The sequence below is a fragment of the Sarcophilus harrisii genome, chromosome 3, assembly GCF_902635505.1.
Source record: "Sarcophilus harrisii chromosome 3, mSarHar1.11, whole genome shotgun sequence".
Taxonomy (NCBI): Eukaryota; Metazoa; Chordata; class Mammalia; order Dasyuromorphia; family Dasyuridae; genus Sarcophilus; species Sarcophilus harrisii.
Window position 1 is genome coordinate 98,165,849 of NC_045428.1, and position 24,358 is coordinate 98,190,206.

The 24,358-nt window shown below is 29.4% G+C and overlaps 1 protein-coding gene across 2 annotated transcripts in view; it reads right to left on the bottom strand.

Annotated features, from left to right (window-relative positions):
* Window positions 1–24,358, bottom strand: part of DIAPH3 (diaphanous related formin 3) — a 410,013-nt gene that overhangs the window by 175,740 nt on the left and 209,915 nt on the right. For both annotated transcript variants that reach the window (XM_031958457.1, XM_023500580.2), the window contains 2 exons: window positions 15,344–15,468; window positions 4,142–4,306 (listed from right to left, as the gene is read on the bottom strand). In XM_031958457.1, coding sequence (XP_031814317.1) covers window positions 4,142–4,306; window positions 15,344–15,468 — 290 coding nt within the window. The remainder of the gene's footprint in view (window positions 1–4,141; window positions 4,307–15,343; window positions 15,469–24,358) is intronic.

Sequence of the window (24,358 nt, forward strand, 5' to 3'; positions counted from 1 at the left end):
CAAAATAACAATATTGTAATGATCAATTGTGAAAGATTTAGCTACTTTGATCCATGAAAATTGCAAAGGACTCATGATGAAACAAATGTTATTCGTCTCCAGAGAGAAAAAAACTAACAAACTCCAAGTGCAAACTGAAGTATATTTTTGTTGTCTTGTATGTGTATGTGCTAACATGGAAATATTTTGATTAACTTCACACACATAAATACAAACTCACACATAAAATCATTATCATATTATTTGCCTTCTCAATGGGTGAGAGATGTGTAGGAAGGTGGGAGAAAATTTTAAACTCAAAATTTAAAAAAAAATTTTAAATGAATATCTAATTTTTGTTCTTCAGGATCATCCAACTCTTCATGACCCCATGGATCATATTTTCTTGGCAAAGACACTGGAATGGTCTGCCACTTCTTTATCTAGTAGATGAAAGCAAATAGAGTACATAGAAACTTCTTTCATGGGTGGGACCTCCAGCCACAGCAGGAATCCTAAAGGCTCTGAAATCGTATCAGGATAGGGATGTAATCTCCATCATCAATTGGCTTGTGCCTGTAACCTCACAGACCCTAAATAAGCTCAGAGGAGAAAGGATTCGATCTCTCTTTTACCCTTTTTCCATCTCTTTTCCACCTGGACTCAGCCTTGAGGAGAGATACTAAGAGTGCAGGAGGTCATAGAGTGAGGTATAAGCTACGTGAATAAAGTCTAAGCTTGTTTGCCAAAACTCTCAGGTGCTCTGTTGTGCTCAAACTGCATCCCTATGAGATAGCAGCCAGAAGATTTATGGAGACCTTAAAAAAGAGGTAAGATTTATAATAGTTACCAGAGTTTCTCTGATTAGACCTAGGAATCAGGATCACTTAGTGGTAGAGTGTGAGAATGGCACTTAACAGCTATCTTAAATAAATAATACATACATAAAAGAAGAATATCCTTGATAGATGCATTGAGTGCTTTTATTACAACTTTGTATAGAAGGGAATGTTGACCTGTTGTTCACTAGTGATTGATGTCCTATTTTTCTTTTGGAAATATCAAAGGCTGTGTGTTCTCCAAATGTTTGTATTCCTCTTCTCTTATTTTGAAAATCAATCCCTCAATGTTCTCAAAATTGTCACCCACCTCTACCCAAATATCTTCTGTGTTTACTTGGTCTAGTCTAGGTATTCTTTTCCTGTTTTCTTAGGACTACTTCTAGTTTTCTCAAGTAGCATGTATATTTACAAAGACAGTGCTATGATGTTAAGTCTAAATATGGAGATCTATTTTCACTGACAAAAAAAGAGTTGGTAATAAATATTCTTAAAGATATTTAATATACTTAAATATATTTTAAAAGATAATTTAATATTTAATAAAATATTTTAATATTTAAAAATAATTTAATATTTTAATCAATTAAAGATTTTCTCTATTAATATTAACAGATTTTAATGAAAAAAATTTAAATAGATTTTTCTTTTTTAAAGGATTGGGTTCTTTAAAGAAGTTGTCCTTATTTTATCTTTAAATGACTTCAACATTTTTTTTTACTTGCTTTTTGTGTGTGGGTGGGCAACTGACTTATCCATGGTCACAAAGCTAGGAAGAGTTAAATGTCTGCAGCCAGATTTGACTTCAGGGCTGGTGCTCTATCCACTGTGCCATCTTAGCTGCCCCTTACTTGCTTTTGATAACTCCTTTATCAAATGTCTCTTGGTGTTTTTTGAATCAGGCAATCAATAAACAGTTACCTATTTCTGAAGCAGAAGTAAGGAAGAACTATATTACAAGCAAAAAGGATGGCCAGTAAAAGGCACAGAGATTAGAGAGGGAGTATCATGGATACATGAAAAGCAAAAAGCCTAGTGCTGTAAAGGACAAAAGTAACAAAAGGCAGAAAGATAGCTGAGGAATATTTGTGAAGGGCTTTAAAATGCAAATAGAGGACTTTACATTTTATCCTAGGATTAAAAAGAAGCCACAAACATGTTAGGAAACAGATCACATTAGAGTTGCATTACCTGTATACATATGTCTTACCTTTTCATTAATATTGTATTGTAACTTGGTATTAATCAACCTTTAAACTGATTACTTTTTGTGGCTGATCTGTATTCTTATTGGACAGAGATCAGTAACCAGATATTTAATGTCTGTTCAACCATGAGTTCAATAGTATAAGTACTTTTTTCTCAGTTATAGATCAAAACTTCTCATATTCTCTTGCAAAGAATTTTCCAGATATTTCACAGTGGATCTATCCAGTAGTCTTTGGGATTTCACTCTAGTTTTTTTGTATCTCACAGGTAAACATAGAAATAAGTCAAAACTTAATAGCTGTTGTTGCTCATGCTTGGAATAGTGGAAAAGAGTGGATATGGAGAGGTCTATGATTTGAATGCCAGCTATTACCAGCTGCCTGACATTGGGAAAGTCAACTAATCTCTTCAAGTCTTATTTTCTCTTCTATGTAAAGAAAACTTAGACTATATGGCCAATGAGAATTTTTGTAACTATAATTATGATCCCATGAAATATGTAGTTGATGTCAGCTATAATGCAGAATCTATTACTAACCAAATATGGTAAGGTCTATCACGTTTCTTTTCCATAATCAATAAAGTGGAACTTATTTTTCTCCGAGATCATGATTTTCTCTGATTATGATATGTGAAAATTATGTAACAGAATTAGGAACATAATTCGTTTCATAACTTACATAATTTTACACATATATATGCGATTATGTGTGTATATATATAAATACATATATATTTCAATATTACATATATTCTTGCTGTCTCTCCTATTAGAGGATTTCTTGTAACTTTCATTTACTATATCTGCATTTCTGGCATTTAGCATAATTCCTGGAACATATTAAGAGCTTAATAAATAAATACTTTTTGATTAACTTCTCTGGACCTATAAAAATATATCTTATGATTCCTGCTGCAAATGTAAATGTTAAAATATATAAACAATTTAGTCAAGATTTTAACATTCTACATTAAATTTCTAGTTTTCTGTCCATTTTAAGAAGGACAAACATGATTACTAGATTTATTTACAGTAATCTATAATTCTCCTTATAAATAATTTAAATATAATATTAATATATAGAATAACAATTTTCACGAAATCAACAGTTTCTCCACAATACACAGAGTTTGCACTTCCTACCTAATGGTTCACTTCCTGCAAGAAATACATATGGCAACAAAATTCTACCATCAATTTAGAAATTCTCTTCAAATTTGTAGAGAAAGAAATCCTGCAAAATTACTGCCATGAGGCCAACTTGATTTCATTTTTTTTTTTAGTAGTTTTATTCATTTACTAGTTCATACGTAAGGTTTTATTTCATAGGTCAGATGAATGTCTCTTCAACTACAATCCACATGCAATTTATCCAAATATCAAGTGATCTGAATGAGTCAAAATAAATAAACCTATCTATAAATAGATGACTCTAAACTTGTAATATGCAAAAGTTTTTCCTTTTCCCAAAAATTCCTTAAAAGATAAAGTTAATTAAATATTAAGAATGATAACATCTTTCTTTTTGTTGTGGAACATTTGTAACTGCATTAGTAAGAGTTAACAAAACTGCCTCACTTTAATAATGTTGGTTTTGCATCTAATTTGTTAATGCTTTTCAAAAAATCTTTTTGAATCCTTAAATGAAAGTATTCTAAATAAAAGAAAGACCTTCCTCTTTAAAATGTTAAAGGAAATCTTTGGAATAGCTTATTGTAAAAAGGATTAAGAGCTGTACTGAGTTTGGTAAAATTATACCCTAAAAAACAAACTCATCTTGAATATAAAGAATTAAATTCATAACTAAAATTTTGTTATAAAAGTGCTTCATAATCAGTAAGGAGGGGTCTGTTAGAACAGCTATTAAGAATTTCAGGATTCATTCCATTTTGAATTAAAACTTCTGATAATAGTTTAACAAGGGAAAGAAATTACAGAGGTATAATGTATATACATTGGAATCTCAAAACTTAAAAAGTAAGTTCTTACTGCTAGACAATATTGACTATTAAATACAAAAGTAGTTATGAAGTAATTGAATAAGTCAAGGAAACAATAAGATGTTACAAGAAAGAAATGATTATTTTAAAAGATCAAAGTAGATTTACGTTACCGTGAACATAGTCCTGAAGTTATTTAAATCAGTAAAAAATTCCTCCACAGATACTTTCTTCATGTCAATAGCATAATACCCCATTATGCACTGGTATGATTTTTCCATGTTTTCGTGCATTCTTGAAAGTTTCTGGAACTGATCTTTTGCAGAGGTCACAAAACTGTAAGTTACAGTTAAGGTAGTATGGATGTAAAGGCTAATGACTTAATAAATATATCTCTTTTACAATAACATACTGTTCATACAGCATTAATGTAATATCTCAATCACCTGCTAACCTCTTTCAAAAGATAGTAAATGGCTTATCATTTATATACATTTTGGTTTGATAAAATCTAAACTAATCCAACATTTTTAAGAGAATTTCAAAATTCCAAATTTCTTTTTCTTTATGTATAAATATTTGTAAGGTTCATGCCAAAAAAAAAAAAAGGGGGGGGGGGGAAGAGAGCTATACTTTTAACTCCACAAATCTGTTTCAGTTATATCTCATTTGATTGTAAGAGTTAAAGCGTAAGAAAACTCAGAAATCATGTAATTCAATTCCTCATTTTACAAATGATGAAATTGAGGGTCATAGATATGAAATGACATGACCAAAGATACACAGGTATTAAGTGACAGGGGTCTGGAATGATTTCTTGAGAAAGTGGGATTTGAATTTAGCTTGACATTAAGAGAAACAATGTCATCTTTACAGAAAAAGAAAATGAAGATCATGGAACTTACATCATTGAACTAATAAAAATAACTTAATTGGGACACCAAACCACATTTTAACTACCAATAGAATTGGGGAAGGAGTTATGAGAAGAAGGTTGAGACTGGAAAAAGAGCCTCAAAGATTTACATGTTTTGTTATTTAAATCAAAACACATGGAATATTATAAAGTAAAAATTATCACACACAATAAAGGATGTGTATGTGTATGAAGGCTGATCCTTTCCTCTTCTTGAAAGGAAGAATTTGAAGGACAATGATCCATTTCCCAAGTAATTTTTCTATAAACAAGGTAAGAAAGTGAAATCCAAATCATTTCCAACATTCTCAAAAGCAAATCGAATAGATGACTCAGTAAATAGAATAATTATCAAAATGACATGGTATTGGTTAACAATGGATGGTTAACAATGGAGGATGAGCAGAAAATTTTTAATGGAAAATTATTAGATAAAAAACAGAGAAGCAAAGAATTACATTATTATAGTGTTTGATAAAAGATTGAAGCTATTGAGGTAAGTTCTCATTCAACAAAAGTGAACTGAAAAATACAAAAGCAATCTGGATACCATTTATTATGATAAGTTCCAAATGGATAGGTTTCTTAGACATAAAGCAAAATATTATAAACAAATGAGCATTATTTTAAGCATAGTAAGGCAATTAATAAAATTAATAAAAACTGAACTAAGATTTTTAGGACACCATGCATAGAGAAAAGATTCAAATTTCTAAGAGTAATTGATCTTTTGCAAAGGTGCACGTATTTTTATTTATAAAGTATTTAACTAGCCAAAATGATTATAAGAAAGAAATCTAAACTATATTTATCCACATGAATCAATGTTCCAAAATCAAGTCACTCATAAAGACAAATAGGAAGAAAGATAACTCTGTAAAAACATACTTATTAAACTGGAATTCTGGTCAAATGAGAAAACAACAAATTTCTGAGGAACTGTAAAACAAGGATATTAACTTTTGGTAGAACTGTTAATTGGTTTAGCTATTCTGGAAATTAATTTAGAAATATGCAATCATTAAATTGCAGGTCAACAATACCTCAAAGAAATATGAACAGATTAATTGTATCAAAACACCCATATAAAATTCTTTGTGTTTGTGTGATGTATGACAAATAATTAAGAGGCTGTCCCTCAACTAGAAAATGGTTGAACAAATTATGGTATATGAGTTCAATGGAATATTATCATATTATAAGAAATTATGAAAGGGATAATTGCAAAGGACACTGGGAAGACTTGTATAAACCAATATAGAATAAGCAGAAATGAAAACATTTATACAATAACAACACTACAAAGACAAAAGCACCAAAAGATTTAAAAACTGATCAATGTAAAGACCAACCATTATTCCACAAAAACTGTGAAAAGCATATGATATACATTTCCTGAGACAGAGGTGATAGACTTGAGGTATAAATATGAATTGATAGACAGACAAATAGATATTTGTTATTTATTTTGTTACAAGAATTCTGATTTTCTTTTTTAAAGAATAAAACTTTATTTGGAGAAATATTTTTTTTTAATTTGGGGAAAAAAAAGAAAACAATCTTAAAAAAATGCCTTACTTGAAAGATCATTATATCACATGGATAACTGCATATTAACTGCATATTATTATTAACTGCAAGTCCACGCTATGGTATATTAAAACATTAGTTATTTATTGTTTACCTGTCATAAAAATATGTTTTGCACGTGAAGGTTACAAAATCATGATTATATATGTGGCAAATTTAATCAATTATTGATTTTAATAATAGCAATACTAGACTCACAGTTATATATCTTCCAACTAGTCATGATGGTGGTGGTAGCAAATTGACATGGACAATTTTAAGAGGTAGTGAACTAGGAGGGAAAATGTCATGAAATGATAGCTTCCTGGTGAGACAAGAAAAACTGTACACTTGGTGGAAAAGAACTCTAATTTTTATTTCATGAAGTAGATCTTCCCCATTAGAAGATCTGATCTGATTTATTTTCATTAATCTCTTTAGACTTTTTTAGCTACTAGACTTGAAGTCACATTTTATCATAATAGAAAAACATCTGGGGATTAAACAAAAGGCCATCTAGGAGACACACTCAGGAAGTTAAAATGAATGAATAAGATACTTTTGTCTATCCTTAGCCTCAATAGCTTTGTGAATGCAAATGCCAAGAATTGTAGGGTTGATATGAACCAATAGCCCAACATTTGTCTCATCAGTAGTAAGCTCTATAAACAAACTAACTATATCTAGTATAAAAATATTTTCTTTAAGTCTTGTGATAGAGAAAAAGGTGGTGCTGGGACTAGAATATTTCAGGTGTTATTAACAAAATCTCCTTATCTGATGGACTGTTCTTTGAATCAAAGAAAAACTATTTGAGTATCAACTATGTAGTTGATACTGTAAGAGATAACTAAGACAAAACGCCTATCCTGAAGGAGATAACAATCTAGGTAAGCTATAGAAGGCTAAAGCACAGAAAAGAAGTTAAGAAAAGAAAGTGTTATAGGGATAGACTTTTGAAATGAAGGGGATGATTATTATGGATTATAATAATTGATAGAAGAGACAGGATATGAGCTAGGCTTTCAATAAGAGTTCATTGTTGAAACATCAACTAAGTATAAGAAAAACTTGTGAAAAACTGTATTACAACATTACATACATGAATATCTTGTCAAAAACATCAAAGAAAATATGCTACTTAAACACTAAATACTAATATTCCAAAGTGTCCAACTATAACTGCTTTAAGTTTGACTCCTGATGACAAACTCAGAACTCACATTATTTTTACATTGCCATAATGCATGTTGTGAATATTTTCAAAGGAAACATCCAAAATTTACAAAAAAACTTTACAGATTATTTGTATAATCCAAATTACATGACAGAACTATTTTCTGTTCTTTGAAATTTTTAGGTTAAATAAACATAGAAATGCAATTTTTAATTGAATGTAAGGCATTTTCACTTCATTTCATGTACTTGTATAATTTTAGGAGAAACTGATGATTCTATAAAGAATCAACAATTTTAAAAACCTTAAAACCTAGTTAGTTTAGTTATGTGATTATGAAAATATTGAATACAATATTGTGTGTTAATCCCTCTTTCTCTAGAAACTTATAATTCCTTTCATGGCTTAAATAACTTTTAAAGAAATAATGATTGATATTTATAACAGGTAAATTCCTTCTTGACAATACAGCAAAAGGAGGCTAGGATTTAGAAAATTAGTTTAATGTAAATATGTCATATAGTATTGGAAATTAATGTGACCAAATCACACAAAAATATTTGAGAAGAGTTGAATTGTTAATGCATTTTTCTAAGATTAATTACTTTCAGTCTGATGATCCCATTGGTGGTGGTTGTTTCTTACTTTAAAAGGATTTGAGAAATGGAACATTAGGGTTTACCTTACTGATTTTTTTCTTTAACTTTGACTTAACCAATTAAATGTGAGATAGAATAGCATATTGGAATATACTGTTTTCAAAGTGGTATTGCAACAAATATCTGATTACCTACATATACTAAGGACAACTGAAATAAAGCAGGAGGTTAGAGTGTAGAACAAAAAATTATCTTCAAACGGAACTTTGAAAATATCTTGTCAGAACAGTTTTACATGGAAACATCATTTCTTTTACTTCTCATTTTATTATGAAAATACAAATTAAACAATAAAAAATTTCAATCAGTTTTATTGCAATGTTATTGCAAATTTAGAGTAAATCAAAATAATGCCATATCAAGCCTATCAAGAAACAATATATTAAACTGTATTTAAAATAATGACCTTGACACAAAACTGTCTAAAAGAGGAGTTATTTAAAAAAAAAAAAATTCTGAGTCCATATAGTGTTTAAAAAATTAGAAGTTGTGAGCTTAAAATTCAGCAATATCCATTTAGCCAATCAGCAATCTCAATGTGACCTAATGACTATATGATTAATGGAGCTAAAATATATGGCTTCATTCAAAATTGGCAACTGAAGCTAAATTTTCTTTTAACTTTAGTTGATCTGTGTAGTTTATTAAAACAAAAAAATGGCCAAGTGTCTGAGTTTTAAATGGCGTTATTTTGAAACTAGATTAGGAACTAGACATCTAGTTGCATAAATGATATTATTGTGATGCAGAAATCTTTTGATCTGTTATTGAATTTTTCAATTTGTATATCATAATATAGTGCAACTAGTTAACTTTTTCAACTTCTCAAAGCTCTTTCCCTCTTCTTTGCAAGAATTCCATCAGAATAAAATATTTGAAATTACTTTTAGATAAACAATACAAATATATTATATATTTTTTAATAAATAAGAAATTACTAATCATTATTGATATTCTTTATTTTTAAAAAGTAACTAGTTATAAGACAGATATTTTACCTTTGTGTTTCACAAAATAATAGTATGCCCTGAAAAGTTGTGTAAAAACAAGTTTGATGAATAAACCAGTAGTCTTTTTATAGGAAAGTGAATGATTCTCACTCAATTTAAAGAGACCAATTTGCATCTTTAGTACCAAATCATCAATCTCACATCTCCAAAACACTTTAACAATATTTCTACTTGAAGGTTGCTTCATCACTTCATCATAATCTCCTATCTGGTGGCCTTACTAAATTTTACAAATCCTCCCTTCTTTCATGAAGGGGAAGATTACAATTGTCACTCCTTTCTTTAAATTTGTAGCATTCATTCTTTATAGTACTAATTTGAATTGGCTAGTAATAATCTCTATATTAGTCTAGTATTGCTTAATTTCTCAAGTAATTAAGACTGCTATTCCGCCATAAAGTCTTTGGGGGTTATGCCTGCTCAAGATGTAGAAAATGTCTTAATCAAAGCAGGTATATGCTATTTGTGTTATATGTGTTGATTTGGTCAGGAGATTTAAAAAAAAAAAAAAGTTGAATGGGTAAAGGGTAAACATGACATACAAATATTAAACTCTTAAAATTCTGAAATTAGAATACTGATTAAAAACACTGGTAACATATCAGAATCATGACTGCACCTTTTAACTTCATCTCTTTTTGTAGTTCTTTCAAAGAAAATATTATAGAAAAGAAAAACAGGAAGAATCATTCAAATAATATGATATTAGAAAACCAGCTGAAGAATTTTCAAGTTCATTCTGTTAATCATTTTTCTCAGTTAATATCTGAATCCCAAAAGAAAAGAAATGGGATTTTGAATAACTGGAGTTTCTTTAAAAGTGCTGGATTGCATATTGTTCATGGAGTTGTGAAATGATTCAACCATTCTGGAGAGCAACTATGCCCAAACATATCCTTTGATACAATAGTGTCTTTACTGGGTCTATCCCAAAGAGATCATAAAAAAAGGGAAAGGATCCACATGTGCAAATTTTTGAAGCAGTCCTTTTTGTAGTGGCAAGGAACTGGAAAGTGAATGGATGGCCATCAGCTAGGGAATGACTGAATAAACTATGGTATATGAAAAAAATGAAATAGTATTATTCCATAAGAAAGGATAAGAGTGAAAGACTTCGAGAGACATAAAATGATGTTAAATGAAATGAGTAGAGCCAAGAGAACATTGTACATCACAACAACAAGATTATGTGATGATCAATTCTGATGAACTTGGCTCTTTTCAATAATGAGGTTATTCAGGGCAATTCTAATAGATTTGTGACGGAGTCAGCTGCATCCAGGAGGACTATGGGGACTGAATATAGATCAAAACATAGTTTTATTGTTTTTTGCTTGTTTTTTTTCTTCCTAATTTTTTTTTCCTTTTGGATCTGATTTTTCTTGTGCAACATAATAAATATGGAAATATGTTTAGAAGAACTGTACATGTTTAACCTGTATTGGATTGCCTGCTGTCCAGGGGAAGGGAGTTGGGAAAAAGGAGGGAGAAAAACTTGGAAAACAAAGTTTTGCAAGGGTAAATGATGAAAATTATCTGTATTGTATGAAAACAATATGTATTTTGAAAATAATAAGCTATTATTTAAAAAGTGCTGGATTTTATTTAAAATATTGATTTGAAGTAGTCACAAAAACTCATAGTGCTTTAAAAAAGAACTTAGGGAGGTCATAGGAATCAAATGATCTAGCAATTATCTACTCAAAGGGAAAAATAATACAATAATGATTATATCATGAATTCTTTTCTCTTCTCTGACATTACATTTCTCCTAATACTTTGGATTTCTTTTTTCAACTTTTATTTTAATTTGTGTATATATTTTAATTGTAAGTGTGTATATTTTCACTCCTTTCTTATAAGTAAAAGGTGTATCTTTTTCCATATTTGAATCTCCAATACATAGAATATGTTTTAGAATGTTTAATATTTATTTTGTTAAGACTTGCTTTTTCTTTCTTAGACTATTTCTTAAATTCTTAGACCTTTCTGGTGGAAACTGAACATCAACAAACATACACATTTGCTATAAAAAGAACAAGAAAGAATAATATAAGAAACTGAACCTGTATATATAATTTGTTTTTCAAGTATATACCTCCATATACATAGATACACATATATACAGTTATGAATGAAATAAAAAATATACATATATACATACAAACATATGAATGAAATAAAGTAGTAATAAAAGCATTCTGCGTATCCTTCTATAACTCTGCTTTCTGCTGTATATTTAAATTTTTTATTGATGTTATTTTGGGGGAGGCGTGTATCATCACTACCAATTAGCCTCCCTTCCCATCTACCATTTCTCTATCATCTCTTTGTATAAAAAAAAGAATATTCGGGTAAAACCCACCAGTCATGGATAGAAAAACATATCTCATTCTGAATCTCTAGAAAAAAAATGAACTCATTTTTTTTTCAATATGTGTTTTCCTACTTGAAACAAAATCATACAAGGATAAAAGATGGATTTACAATTTTATTGGTAAAAAGAACTTTCGAATGTGGACCTTCTCTCTACTACAAGAGATCTATACATTCTCTGTAACTTTAAGTTATTAAGTTATAAAGAATATTAAGAGTGTTGCCAGAATTTTCCCAGGGTCCCACAAACAGTATTTGTCAGATGAACTTAAGACTTTTAGTTTTGTAGTTGGAACACTTTCTACTTTATCACATATATCTCTCACATCATTTATCTACTAAAAATAACTATACACAAGCTAACTGTTCCAGAATGTAAGCCATTTATTTCCTTTTCTGAAGATATTATTATTATGATTATTATTGTTATTATTATTACCTTCATTTCAGTGAAAGGGAATCTGAGAAAAAGAAACTGTATTTCAATATAGCTATTAAGCTGGATTCACAATCAAGTCAAATCCAGTAATAATTGTGTTCAAGTACCTCCTCTGATTACTAACTGGCTATCTGAAACACTGGGCAAGTCGCTTAATCTTTAGTTATTTTTGTCAACTTTCTAAAGCTATACATTGCAGAGGTATATACCTCCATTGGTAGAGGGAGGTTCATATATTAATATCATAGTCCCAGGCCTTCCTGCTAAATTGATTAAACCAAACACAAAAATAGGTTTTTGTTTCTAATCAAGGAATGGGAATGGTTAAAGATGAACCCTATTTTTTTTTAATGGAAAATTTACTGCTACTGTTAAACAAAAGAAAATTTTCACCTATAATTTAGACCTCTTCAGGATTTTGTCTAAGAAAATAAATGGGAATTTAAAATCAGGGACAGAAAACATGACTCAGATATCAAAATATGAGAGTGGAGAAAGAGGGGTATTTCTTCTCTATTTTCTAATACAAAAATAATTCTGTGAAACTACTGTATGTCTTTCAAAGATGGACACAATAGCCAAATATTTCTTACAGATTAGGAGTTTTGTCCACATATTTAATGGTAAATTGTTCTACTTATATCTCTTAATGGGATTAGCATGACACAATTATACAAATATAATTATGGATAAAATATATGATAAAAACAAATCTCTAAGCTGACATAACTCAATGATGCCAAACCAGAGTTTCAGAAGGGTGGAAAAAGAAATTAAACTAATAATTCCTTTGAGGAAAAATACAAAGCTAAAAATTACACAATCTTACAATTTAATAAAATCAATTAAAAAATTTGTACTATAACTAAATTCCATAGAGAAAAATGTCTTTGTCAGATTTTTAAGCTATTTCTTCAAAAACTGATTTAGAAGTTATGTTTATGGAATACTTATTAGTATGAATTCAACTATATACAAATTTAAGACATTGTTATAATTTCATTGCACTAATTTATGGAAAGTACTGCTTTCATAATTCTCATTTTCAACACATTCTCAAATTACATATTTGATATATACTATACTTAACTAACATAACTTAAAAAAATACTCAAAATTAAACCCTAACAGAGAATATGAAAGTTATTTATCTAAACTTGGCTAAATACATGTGTACTTCAGATTTTTTTTTGATTCCCCCCAATTTCTTCATTTACAAAGTCAAGGAAAATCAAATAATTTGCCATTCTAGTATGATCTACACAATTACATTTAATATTCTAAGTCTCACTTCTTTGCCATTCTGAAAGTAAACAAGGCTTTTCAGTAAATAGATTTAATTGCTTTTAGACTAGTTTGTCTAAGATGAACAGCAATCTAGAGCAATCTGAAGTCTGTAAGAATATTTATGATTATAAGCTTTGTCAATATGAAAGTGCACCAACTGTTCACATATCTGACTTCCAAAAGATACAAGAATGCTAATCAGTTCATTAGAGGTTTCTAGGTTGGGATATTTAGCAACAAGATATAGTTGCTTGCTTGTCCATGAAATATAAATCTACTCAGAATGAAAAATTGTTTCCAACAAAGCACTATCTTTCCTGGTCTGATTGCATGCTGGTTGCTTTTTATGAGTTGCATGTCTTTCAAGATACTAACATCATTCAAAGCTTCCCACATCGTATTAATACAACTATGGATAGATCCAGACTTCATTATGCCAAGTAAGAATCACTAACCTTTACATCAAACTTCCTCTGGTTAGCAATTTATCACAGCTCCTATTTTCCTGAAATTTGGGGCTTTTTAATTAATGCACTCACAAAGCATTCCGAAAAGCCACATGCAAGTCTACTGTTTCTAAATTGCTAACTGCCCACAGGGAGAAATAACAGGTGAATATGACTACTTCAGATGGCTGTAGTTAATGATTAAAATAATAGCTAAATGCTTTAGATGAATATTTAAATGTGATAATACAATTTAAATAAAAATTATTAATGATACTATGTTGCCATGTCTATAACAAATACCTTACTCTAATTCCAAATAAAGTGAAGGCAGCATGCAGAATCTGTAACAATATAATAAATGCAATATAAAAATATATTTTGGAAATGTAATTGTGTGATTTTATTGTAGTAAGGGAACCCTATTTCATATGAACCTAGAGCAGAAAAGATTCTAATGAAAACAATTATATTTATTTTTAGAATACATTCTATAATATTGTGAGAAAGGGCCAGTGAAGAAATTGAAACCAAACTCATTCACAATTGAAATGATTAACTTGTGATTTTATAATTCATTGGAAATTATCAAGGATGGAAGGCTGAGGAGAGAAATTAAATTTCTTTTTAAGTAACTCACTTTAAAAAAAAAAGGTATATATCTGTTTATAAAAGCTCAATTTCTAAATAAGGTTTTCATAAAGAATTCCATGTAGAAGAAAAGTCCATGTAGAATTTTAGTATTATAGGGAAATACCCAATTGTAGCATAAAAGGTAATATTATCAGTTCATTTTCATAACACTACTTACAATGTAACTAATATTAGTTTCAAAATTGGTTTAAAACTTCATCATCTCACCATATTAATTACAAAGTTGGTGATGACAAAGAAAAACATAAAGGAGCACTTACAACTCATAGAAAGACTAAGTTTTGTTGTTTACTTCTTTAAAATTTTGTTCAACTGCATTTTAAAATCCAACTTGAAGGATTGAAAATGCTTGTGAAAGTAGGAATTTTAGTATTTTCTCAAAAATAAGAGATTTACAATATTTTGATCCTAACTCATATCATTAAGAATGGACATATAAAGCCCCATGACTTTTTTTTGCCAAAAAAATTCCAACAGTTTGTTAGATATAACCATGTTTTTATATTCATACTGAATAAATATGATTTGAATGTCATTTGAATTCATACCAGTATTCAAGGCCAAGAGAGAAAGAAAGGACATATTAAAGGGGGAAAAAAATAAGAGAGTATTTCCCCAGCTATTCCAAGGATATCATGAGATATCAGTATTTTGCACTTTGATGGTAAACATGTGGCTTTGAACGTTTGGTCAATTACTTTATGGTAATGAAAGAGTGAAAACTTACAAACTATGAATGCTGAAATTTGCATACAGGTCATGCAAATAAATTTGAAACACTTAATAAATCTTCAGACTATTTGACTGATGTGTTTTAAATTACGGAACTGTCAAAAGGATATGGACATCTTTGTTAGAAACTTGTCATGTTTGTCCTCAGGGGAAGGAAAGGAATCCAAATCCTTCTCAAGCTGCTGAAGTTGCCTCCCCATCTGTTTCAAATTCTTCTCCAGGTTTTCTACAGAGACTAAAATATGGTAAAATTAAAGATCTCAACATCAGGGAAATTACATTAGCTAAATACAGTGTTCTAGAAGATACAGTATGTATAAAAACAGTTAACAGTAAAATAACAATGTATATAAGTAGCTTCACATATGGTAAAAGAGGAAAAATTACAAAGGTGATTGAAGATTAATTTACTTCTAAGAGCCATAAGAGGATATGCTCTATGTAACAATGAAATAATCCATTTTAAAATGTTAGAAGAAATTTTGACATGAAAAAATGCCATTCTTCAAAAAAATTATTTTCCAAGTTAATCAAAGTAGGAAAAAAAAAATTAAATCAGTAGAGTTGAAGGCCCCACACTATTGTTTCTGATATCATGCAAATCTTTAATTTCCACTAAATCCTTCCTTGATGATTTACAAAAGTAACAGTCTTCCCCATTGTCAAAAAAATAAAATAAAAAACAAGAACAAAAAACCCTTATAAAAATCGAATATCTTTTGAATACCAGCTTCGTAAATTGTGGGTCCCAATCCCATATGGGGTCTTATAGCTGTATGTGGAGGATGGAAAAATTATGATTTACTATCACTTAATGTTTGATTTGTTTATCTATTTTGTATACTTATATATATACCCAGGGTCACATAAAAATATCTCAGGTGAAAAGAAGTCTTAAGAAGTCTTAAGTCTTAAATGAAGCCCTCTCTAAACTGATTTTTTTTTTTCTTAACCACATCCATAGAAAAAGTTACCTGTCCTCTTTGCCTCAATTCTTTCTTCTTTCCCTCACTTTTCAATATTTTGGTGCCTGACTTCTTACAGTATTACTCAATGGAAGCTGCTTGCTCTATCTAGTGTTTAATATGTTGACTATGTGATCAGCACTGTGCCAAGTGCTGGAAATACAAAGAATAACAAAAATATAGTTTCTCTCTTTATTCTAATAAGATAACAAAGAAGCAAATTTACTATATACAAAGGAAATGTATAATAACGGTAAAGGGAAGCTGACAGGGAATAGTAATGGTCTGTAAAAGTAGGATTTGTAAAATCCTACATAGTATATTTATACTGTATAATATACTATAATTCTATGTATACTACATAGTATACTATTATACTATATCATATATCATATAATCACATGTTATGTAATATATATTACATATTATACTATTATAGTATACTATAATATGAAAACCCTACATAGTATCCTATATAGTATTTTTACTATATAAGTATATATATATATATATATCTATATAAGATAGATATTATTAAGTATTGGGAGAAAGACCCTGTGAAAAAGTAACAAGTCAGGAAATGGATGTATTTGCAAGAAATTGTAAGAAGTCAAGTATTGATAGATGATACATTAAATGGAAATAAGTAAAGCATGAGAAGACTGAAAAGATAGGAAAAGGCAAAGTTGTAAAAAGTTTTAAAAGCCAAAAAGAGTTTTATATTTGATCTTGGAGGCAATAAATAACCTCTTAAGACTTTACAGAATAGAATCAATATTGCATTTTAAGAAAATCACTTTGACAGTGGAGGATGGATTGATGTGAGAAGAGAGATAAGGTAAGACAAACACCCAAATTATTTCAGTTGCCTAGACATGTTAATGAAGGCCCACTAAAAGTAACAGTTGTGTCAAAGAGAGAAAAGGACAATGAGAAATGGTGTTAAAGCAAAGTTAGACTTCAGTTATAGACTAAACATGTGGAGTAAATGTAAGAGACATTATTATTCTCAAAAAAATAACAAAATTCTTAGTGATCTGGGTGACAGGAAAGATAGTGATGCCCTACACATTAAAAGGGAAGTTTGGAAGATTAGAGGAAAAATTATGTTTCAGTTTGAGATGCCTCTGTCTCCAAAACTTCCTTCCTAAGCATCTGCCATTGTTTATAGGCTGACTTCTCTTGATGCATTTTACTTTATAGGTACTAATCAGTACTTTTCAGAAACCATTACTATCTAGGTTGCACATCAGACTACATCCATATATTCTGCTCTTTGGAATTTACGCACAGATTTTCTATTATATAAGCATTTCAAGTACACTTAAAAAGAATACATATTTGTTCCCTTTTTCTTTTATTTAGTTTTCATCTTAAAAAGGATTATTCAAATATATTAAATAATTAGTTGAAATTTATCATTTCTTTTTATTAACATTCTGTTTTATAATCAATAGCAAAATGTTGAGATTCTCCTGCATTATTATATTTTGTATTATATTTTGTTTCACTTTGTATTAATAGTTATCTCTTTTTATGTTTTCTTTCAACATTATGTAATGACCTTAATTATAAATTGGGAGCAATTATAATTTTTTAAAGGTGGCATTACTGCCATTGCTACATTTACAACAGAAGAGTTTAGACTTTGAGATTGTTAGATCCTCTTCCCCAGTCTTTCTTGCTGAGTTTTTTTCCCCCCTACAAGAATTTCTAATCTATTTTAAAGTGGTATATTTGGACTGTGAGTTAAAACTTTGATTTTTCTTGAATTACTAGGGAAAACAAAAGTATCTAAAATCAAAGTACTCAGAATATTTAAGGAAGTTGAAAAACAATCCCATGAACAATATATTTTTAGTTTTTGCGTCATAATAAAGATTTAAAACATTAGGCATATAACATTAAAGTAATAGAATGATCTTTTTATTTAAGGCAACTATAAATATAAACTATATATCTCTTCCATTTATACCTTTAGGGTTTGGTTGGTTCAGTATTTTGTTTTGTTTTGTTTTGTTTTTAAGTCCATTAAAGTTTACAAATACTTGAATCAAACTGAGTATAAGTACTAATTTCTTTGGTAAATATTCACTTAGACATGCTATTCATTATTACAAGAAAAGCTTACAATTCTACATTTATTCTTAAAATGCCAGCAACGAGACAAATTGCTTTCCATAAAAACTACTGAAATATGAAGGAAATACAGATATAATACTAAAACTAAACAAACCTAAGTTTTTTCTTAGTGTCCTATAGATTACTGTACTATTGTATGTTTTTTAATCTGTAGGATAGTAGAGTAAAGAATTAATAAAACTATTCTTTTTTAAGTTGAACAATCAAAAACAATGTCTAGGAACATTCTTATTTGATTCCATATAATCTTAAAAAAAAATAGGAGTTGTTTAAGAATCAGACCAACTATGGCACTTGATATTACTGGGCATTTGTCTATAAAAAACAGAATTTTAAAGGCCACAAGCATTTATTCAGTTCTTACTATATTCCAGCTATAAGGTTAATTTCTAGGATGCAAACAAAGGCATTTGCCTTCAAGAAGCTCAAATTCTAATGGGTATGACAACAGGCACACACATATATAAAATATAATATATGTATATAAATAATATAAATATGCCAGATAGTATCTCCCATAACTCTATGCTTCCTAACCACACTCTCATAGCTAGCTAACTCTTTTGGGGTGCTACATCCCTTTAGGAACTTGTCTTTCATATGCTCTTCCAACTCTCTATTGTATCTCTTAATTTTGTCTTTATCCTATTTCCCTAAATAAATCTATCTTTTGTCAAAGAAAATGGCCAATGTGAACTTTTCACATGACCAAACCCCAACTTTTGGTGGCCTGCCATCATCTGATATCTACATCACCCACATCACGTTAGTCCTGAAACCACATAAGTGACAGAAAGAAAAAAAAATGCATAGAGTTGGGGATAGAGGTTTGTATGAGAAGAACCAAGAAGTCCAGTGTAGGTGGATTATAAAGTTCCTGTAGAGAAGTAAAGTATTGGATAGGGATGAAGAGGCATGAATATAAACCATCTGAAATATCAAAGAGAAAAATTTATGTCTGATCATGAATGTAAGAGAGATTTACTAAACATTATTAAAAATGAGTTGGTTTTTATTTATTAAAAATAAAAACAATTTAGAAAAATTGTTTTGATAGCCAACTGAAGAATAGATTGAAGAGAGAGATTTGAGGCAGAAAATCTAATTAGGTCACAGAGATAGAATATTTTCCCTATACCAAAATCATTATTCCCCTTTTCATTTCTTTCTCTGAGTTGAATTAATAATTTTAAAAATATTTCTTTCGATAGTTATAAATGCCTTTCAATTTTAAGGGAAAACATTAAAAGGCAAAGAAAAACTGATTAAGCATACACAAACACAATTAGTTTAACAATAAATAAAGATGTATCTCAGCTCCTAGTTTTTGGTTATATATTATTTTGGAACTATCAACTCAAAGTTTCCTTTAGATATAACAAATGTTAGATTTATTTAGTATTCATTTTAAAAACAACAATACAAAAACAATAATGATAACTAGCAATAATAACAGCTAATTGTATAACACTGTTGAGTTTGCAAACTACTTTGCATATGTTATCTCATATGCTCTTCACAACAATGTTGCCATATTCATTCTTATTTTACAGATGAGGAAATTGAAGTTGAGAGAGAAGTTAACTGTCTTGGTCATAATTCAAACTCACTCAGGTCTTTTTGACTGTAGGTACCATATTCTATTTTCTGTGTCACCTAGCTTCATATATTTTACTATTTTCAATGCATATAGTTTGAAAGTTTTATATTCTAAAGCTCAAAAGTAATTTTAATGAAATGCTTACTTTATGGTTTGCTATCATCATAGAATTGGAGAATTTTAAAGTTGCACAAACTCTTACTAGTAAAATAATATGGCCCTATACTTATACCCATAAAGTATCTCTATACCACAACCAGCAAGTGGTCATCTAGTCTTCCCACTGCCTCCTAACTCCTCATCTCTAAGCAAGTCCAAATTATCTTGTCATGATATGAGGGGAGAGAAACAATACACAAATGAGTCAAAGAAATATAAAGCATAAAATAACAATTCATTATCCACCAAAAAAACATTACTATTGATGCTTGACAAATAAATAAATTGGAGGTAAAAAGTAACCCTACAAAGAAAGTGTACAGAAAATTTCTGGCCATCTATATCTGAGCAAGAAGCTAAACACACTAAAATTCACTATCAAATTAACATAATGAACAAAAGAGTTACAACAATGAAAGAAAAAGCTTGACTAAAACTCAGACTTCTCTATAAAAGAGAAAAATAGAAGGATTACATGATTTCAGTGAGGAACCAAAGCTCCTTTAGAACAAAGACTATTTAATATTGTCTTTAAATGCTCAAGCTCTAAGACAGTCCCTATCACCAAGTATGCTCTTAGTAGAAGTTGTTGAATTGAACCATAAGAGGAACTAAAATTTATTTCAAATACCAAAAGAAATTGAATGAGTACATATAAATGTATGATAAATTAATTCTATTTTCCCAATCACACTAGAAAATTAAACTAGCTATATATTGAATTTATTCCATCCCATACAAGTTTATAAATATTAATGTTATCTTAAAATTAATATTTTCATATTTTGCCTCTGTAATTATAAAACAAAATGCAAAGTCAGAAATACTAATATCAAGATTCAACTTGGTAATAAATTTTTAATTAGTATTTTCTTAAGTGATAGTGAGAGGAGGTTAACTGAGCCTTTGAAAAATACTACTGCTCATTATGGCATAGATTCATTTGAAAATTTCAAACTCTGTACAATTTCCAGGTGGTAATCACCTGGAAATTTAGTGTTCTAAAAGAACTCAGTAGGTGAATAAAATAAATTATTTGGGATTCAGAGAAGTAGTTCTATTAGATTTATTGAGATGGTAGGTAGCTAAAATTCAATGTTATTGGATATGAGTATTTGGTGAGATAAAATTAGTTTGCCACTAAGGAAAAATGGGATATAAAGAACAGACAAATGAATTAGGATAAATAGAAGTTCTTGAATGTGTGAAAAATGTTTGAAGACATAAATATATATATTCATGTATTAAAGGAAATTTCCAAAAGCTAAAAAATTAAAGAGTAAAGAAAGCAGTATGAGGTCAAATTAGATAGCTGCAAAATTATTCTGATGATGCAAACAAGATTCTAGAAGACAATTTTATTCACAAGTGGGTCACAGAAATCTGACCCAGAGTAGCAACTGTCAAGTGCTATTTATAGTGCTAGTAGACCCCTCATGGGGAACATTTATAGATGGGAGCAAAATGCAAGGGTGGGATAAACTTCTGTCCAAACAGCATTTAAAAATACATATATATTATTTACTTTAAATAAACTTGACCAATAAATCCAAGATATTAAACTGCATAGTGATACCTATCCACAATCACTGCTACAATTACCTAGTTCTAAAAAAAACAAAGTAATTGAGCCCTACTTTCAATTTTTCAAAGGTGATCATCAATAGATTAAAGTAAGAAGAGGAAATGAAACAAAAAAAGTAAAAACAGTCTTCTAAAATAATTAAAATCAAATTTTGTCTCATTTGTTTGCTCTTTATATTATGTTGTGAACTTTTAAGAAGTGGTACCCAAATCATTCAGATTCTCTATATCCTGAAACATGAATTGAAAAGGTTCATATAACAGAAAATGTAATTAATCAAAGGGCACCTTAACAGAGAAACAGGAATTATCCTTTTGTAATGAAAGACGAGTTCAGGAAAAGAAAAGAAAAGAAAAATTAAGAGCTACTGACATAAACAATGGCCTAAAGCTAAGTTGGTTTTGAATTGAACCTATCTCAGAAAGACACAAGAAGAAAACAGAAAGCATTCACCAGTCAATATCAATTAAAGAGCTCAAGGCTGTGAAAATATGACAGTCATAATCTAACTCCAAGAAAATGCTGGAAATATCTAATAAGGATATGAGTAGGATGAAGTAATGTGTAATAGAATAGAACTTTGTTACAGAATTCTAATTCAGTAATATCATTAATTTTGTTCTAATTCCATAGTGGATTACAGTTTATAAAATATATATATATATATCAAACTTCCCAAGGAGAAAGAGGAAGATGGTTATTCCTACACCTCTATTATTTTTAAAAAGGAAAAATAGGAATATACAGAGATTAAAAAAAAAAGCTACAACGTCTTCAAAACAAAGCAATGATAATGAAGCAGATCTTTAGAAATTGTCATAATGGTAAGCTCATTAGTGGAAATGAAAATTCTCCCTGCTTATTTCTATGAGTATCTAATGACCAGGATATTATTTTCAAATACAGAGGTACTTTCTAGTTTATGATAGCTCATCAAAGAGATTTCAAATGTGGAAATTTTCAATGGTGATATATAACATAAGAGCAGATTAAATACTCATAAGCAATTCCATCATCACATCAAAAATATTTCATCCACATCTTCAAAAATATCAATTCTTTCATTAATTGGAAAATATTATAATAAAAATTATCAAAAATCTGCTCTAAAGAGAAAAGGGGTTTCTAAGCTAGCATAACTATGTTCCAAACACGCAGTAAAGAAAGATATTAATAACCGTGGAAAATGACTGAAGAATTAAAAATGAATATGACATAAAGGATTGGAGAGGTGATGGTGGATATGTAAGCTGAAACATGTTAATGTCAAGGTGTATGGAGGATGATGATGTCATAAAAAAGAAAGCATAAGTTAATTTTACATTAGCAACTGTCTCCTTTGTCTGCATTTAAATAGGTTTAATTTTAAAGTTTTCACCATCTTGGTCAATACTCTGGACAGAATAAAAAACAAACTAGAGAAGTCATACATATGTGGAAGAATGGACTAATAGATTTTGTTGGAATTACTTGTTTTGGAAAGAAATTCACTAATAATTTCATGTTCTGCTATAAAATTAAAATCAAAACAAAAAAAAAATACCCTCAAACACATAGAAACATAGTAAATATGTAAAGCAGATATTCAAAGTTAAATCTTGATTAAAAAAAGAAGCATGAACAGAAAAGAAAAAAGCAAAATGTAAAGAGAATGAAAGGATAAAAATAATAATTTTTTTAAAAATAGTGTATATATGCTCCATTTTTATCCAGGTAATGTCAAGAGATAAAGAGGAAAGCATTTGACCTATTAAGTAGCTCTGTAAACAGGGTCAGTTTTCAGTGGACACAAACAAAAGCTGTACTGGACAAGCAGGTACAAGTGTGCTGCAATCTATTCACGTTGATACAAACCCAATATACTTAAGTACATTTTAGGGGGTAAGAAGCCACGTATTTCCTACTATAGAAAATTTATTGCATGAAAACTTCTTCCAACACAGATCTCTCATCATGAAGTTAAATATTTACTTATAAACACTAATAATAAAGTGGCATGGCCAACATTAACAGATACTATGTGCTACAGGTCAAGACTTCAACTTATACTAACAGCAACATACTATTCATTCTACTATACTATTTCTCCATTGAAATATGCATGTGAAATATGCATGCAATAAAAAATTGTCTAAACAAAACCAATAACTTCTATTGTTTCATTTTAATTTTTCTATCCTCACATTGAAACATTGTCATTTGAAGCATCAGGAAACAAATTATTTCATTATTTTGATTTAATTATTGTCAAAAAGAAACCACTCTAGTTAACAAAATATCTTGACAGCTTTGATAGACAACTTATATATTTATTTTCTATCCCACATTTTAGAGATGTATACTTTACTTTTTTTTTCCTCTTTAATTCTCCTATTCTCAGCTCTGACATCTGACAAAGTCGCATAGGTAAAAAACAAACGTGTATGGATTTATTAGTTTTATAACAGGTAACATACGGTAGATTATATAGATTTGACTTCCTACTATGGCTCTAATTCAGGTCAGTATTTAGTACTAAAATGGTGGTTATTTGTGATATGTTCTATACTATCATTCTTTATTAGCACCTTCAAATAGAGCCAATCCTTCACCCTGATATAAAGGTAACCCCCAATCTTAGAAACCTGTACTGTAACCTGTATAGTTAAGGTCTGTCAAGACTCAGCTTGGAAAC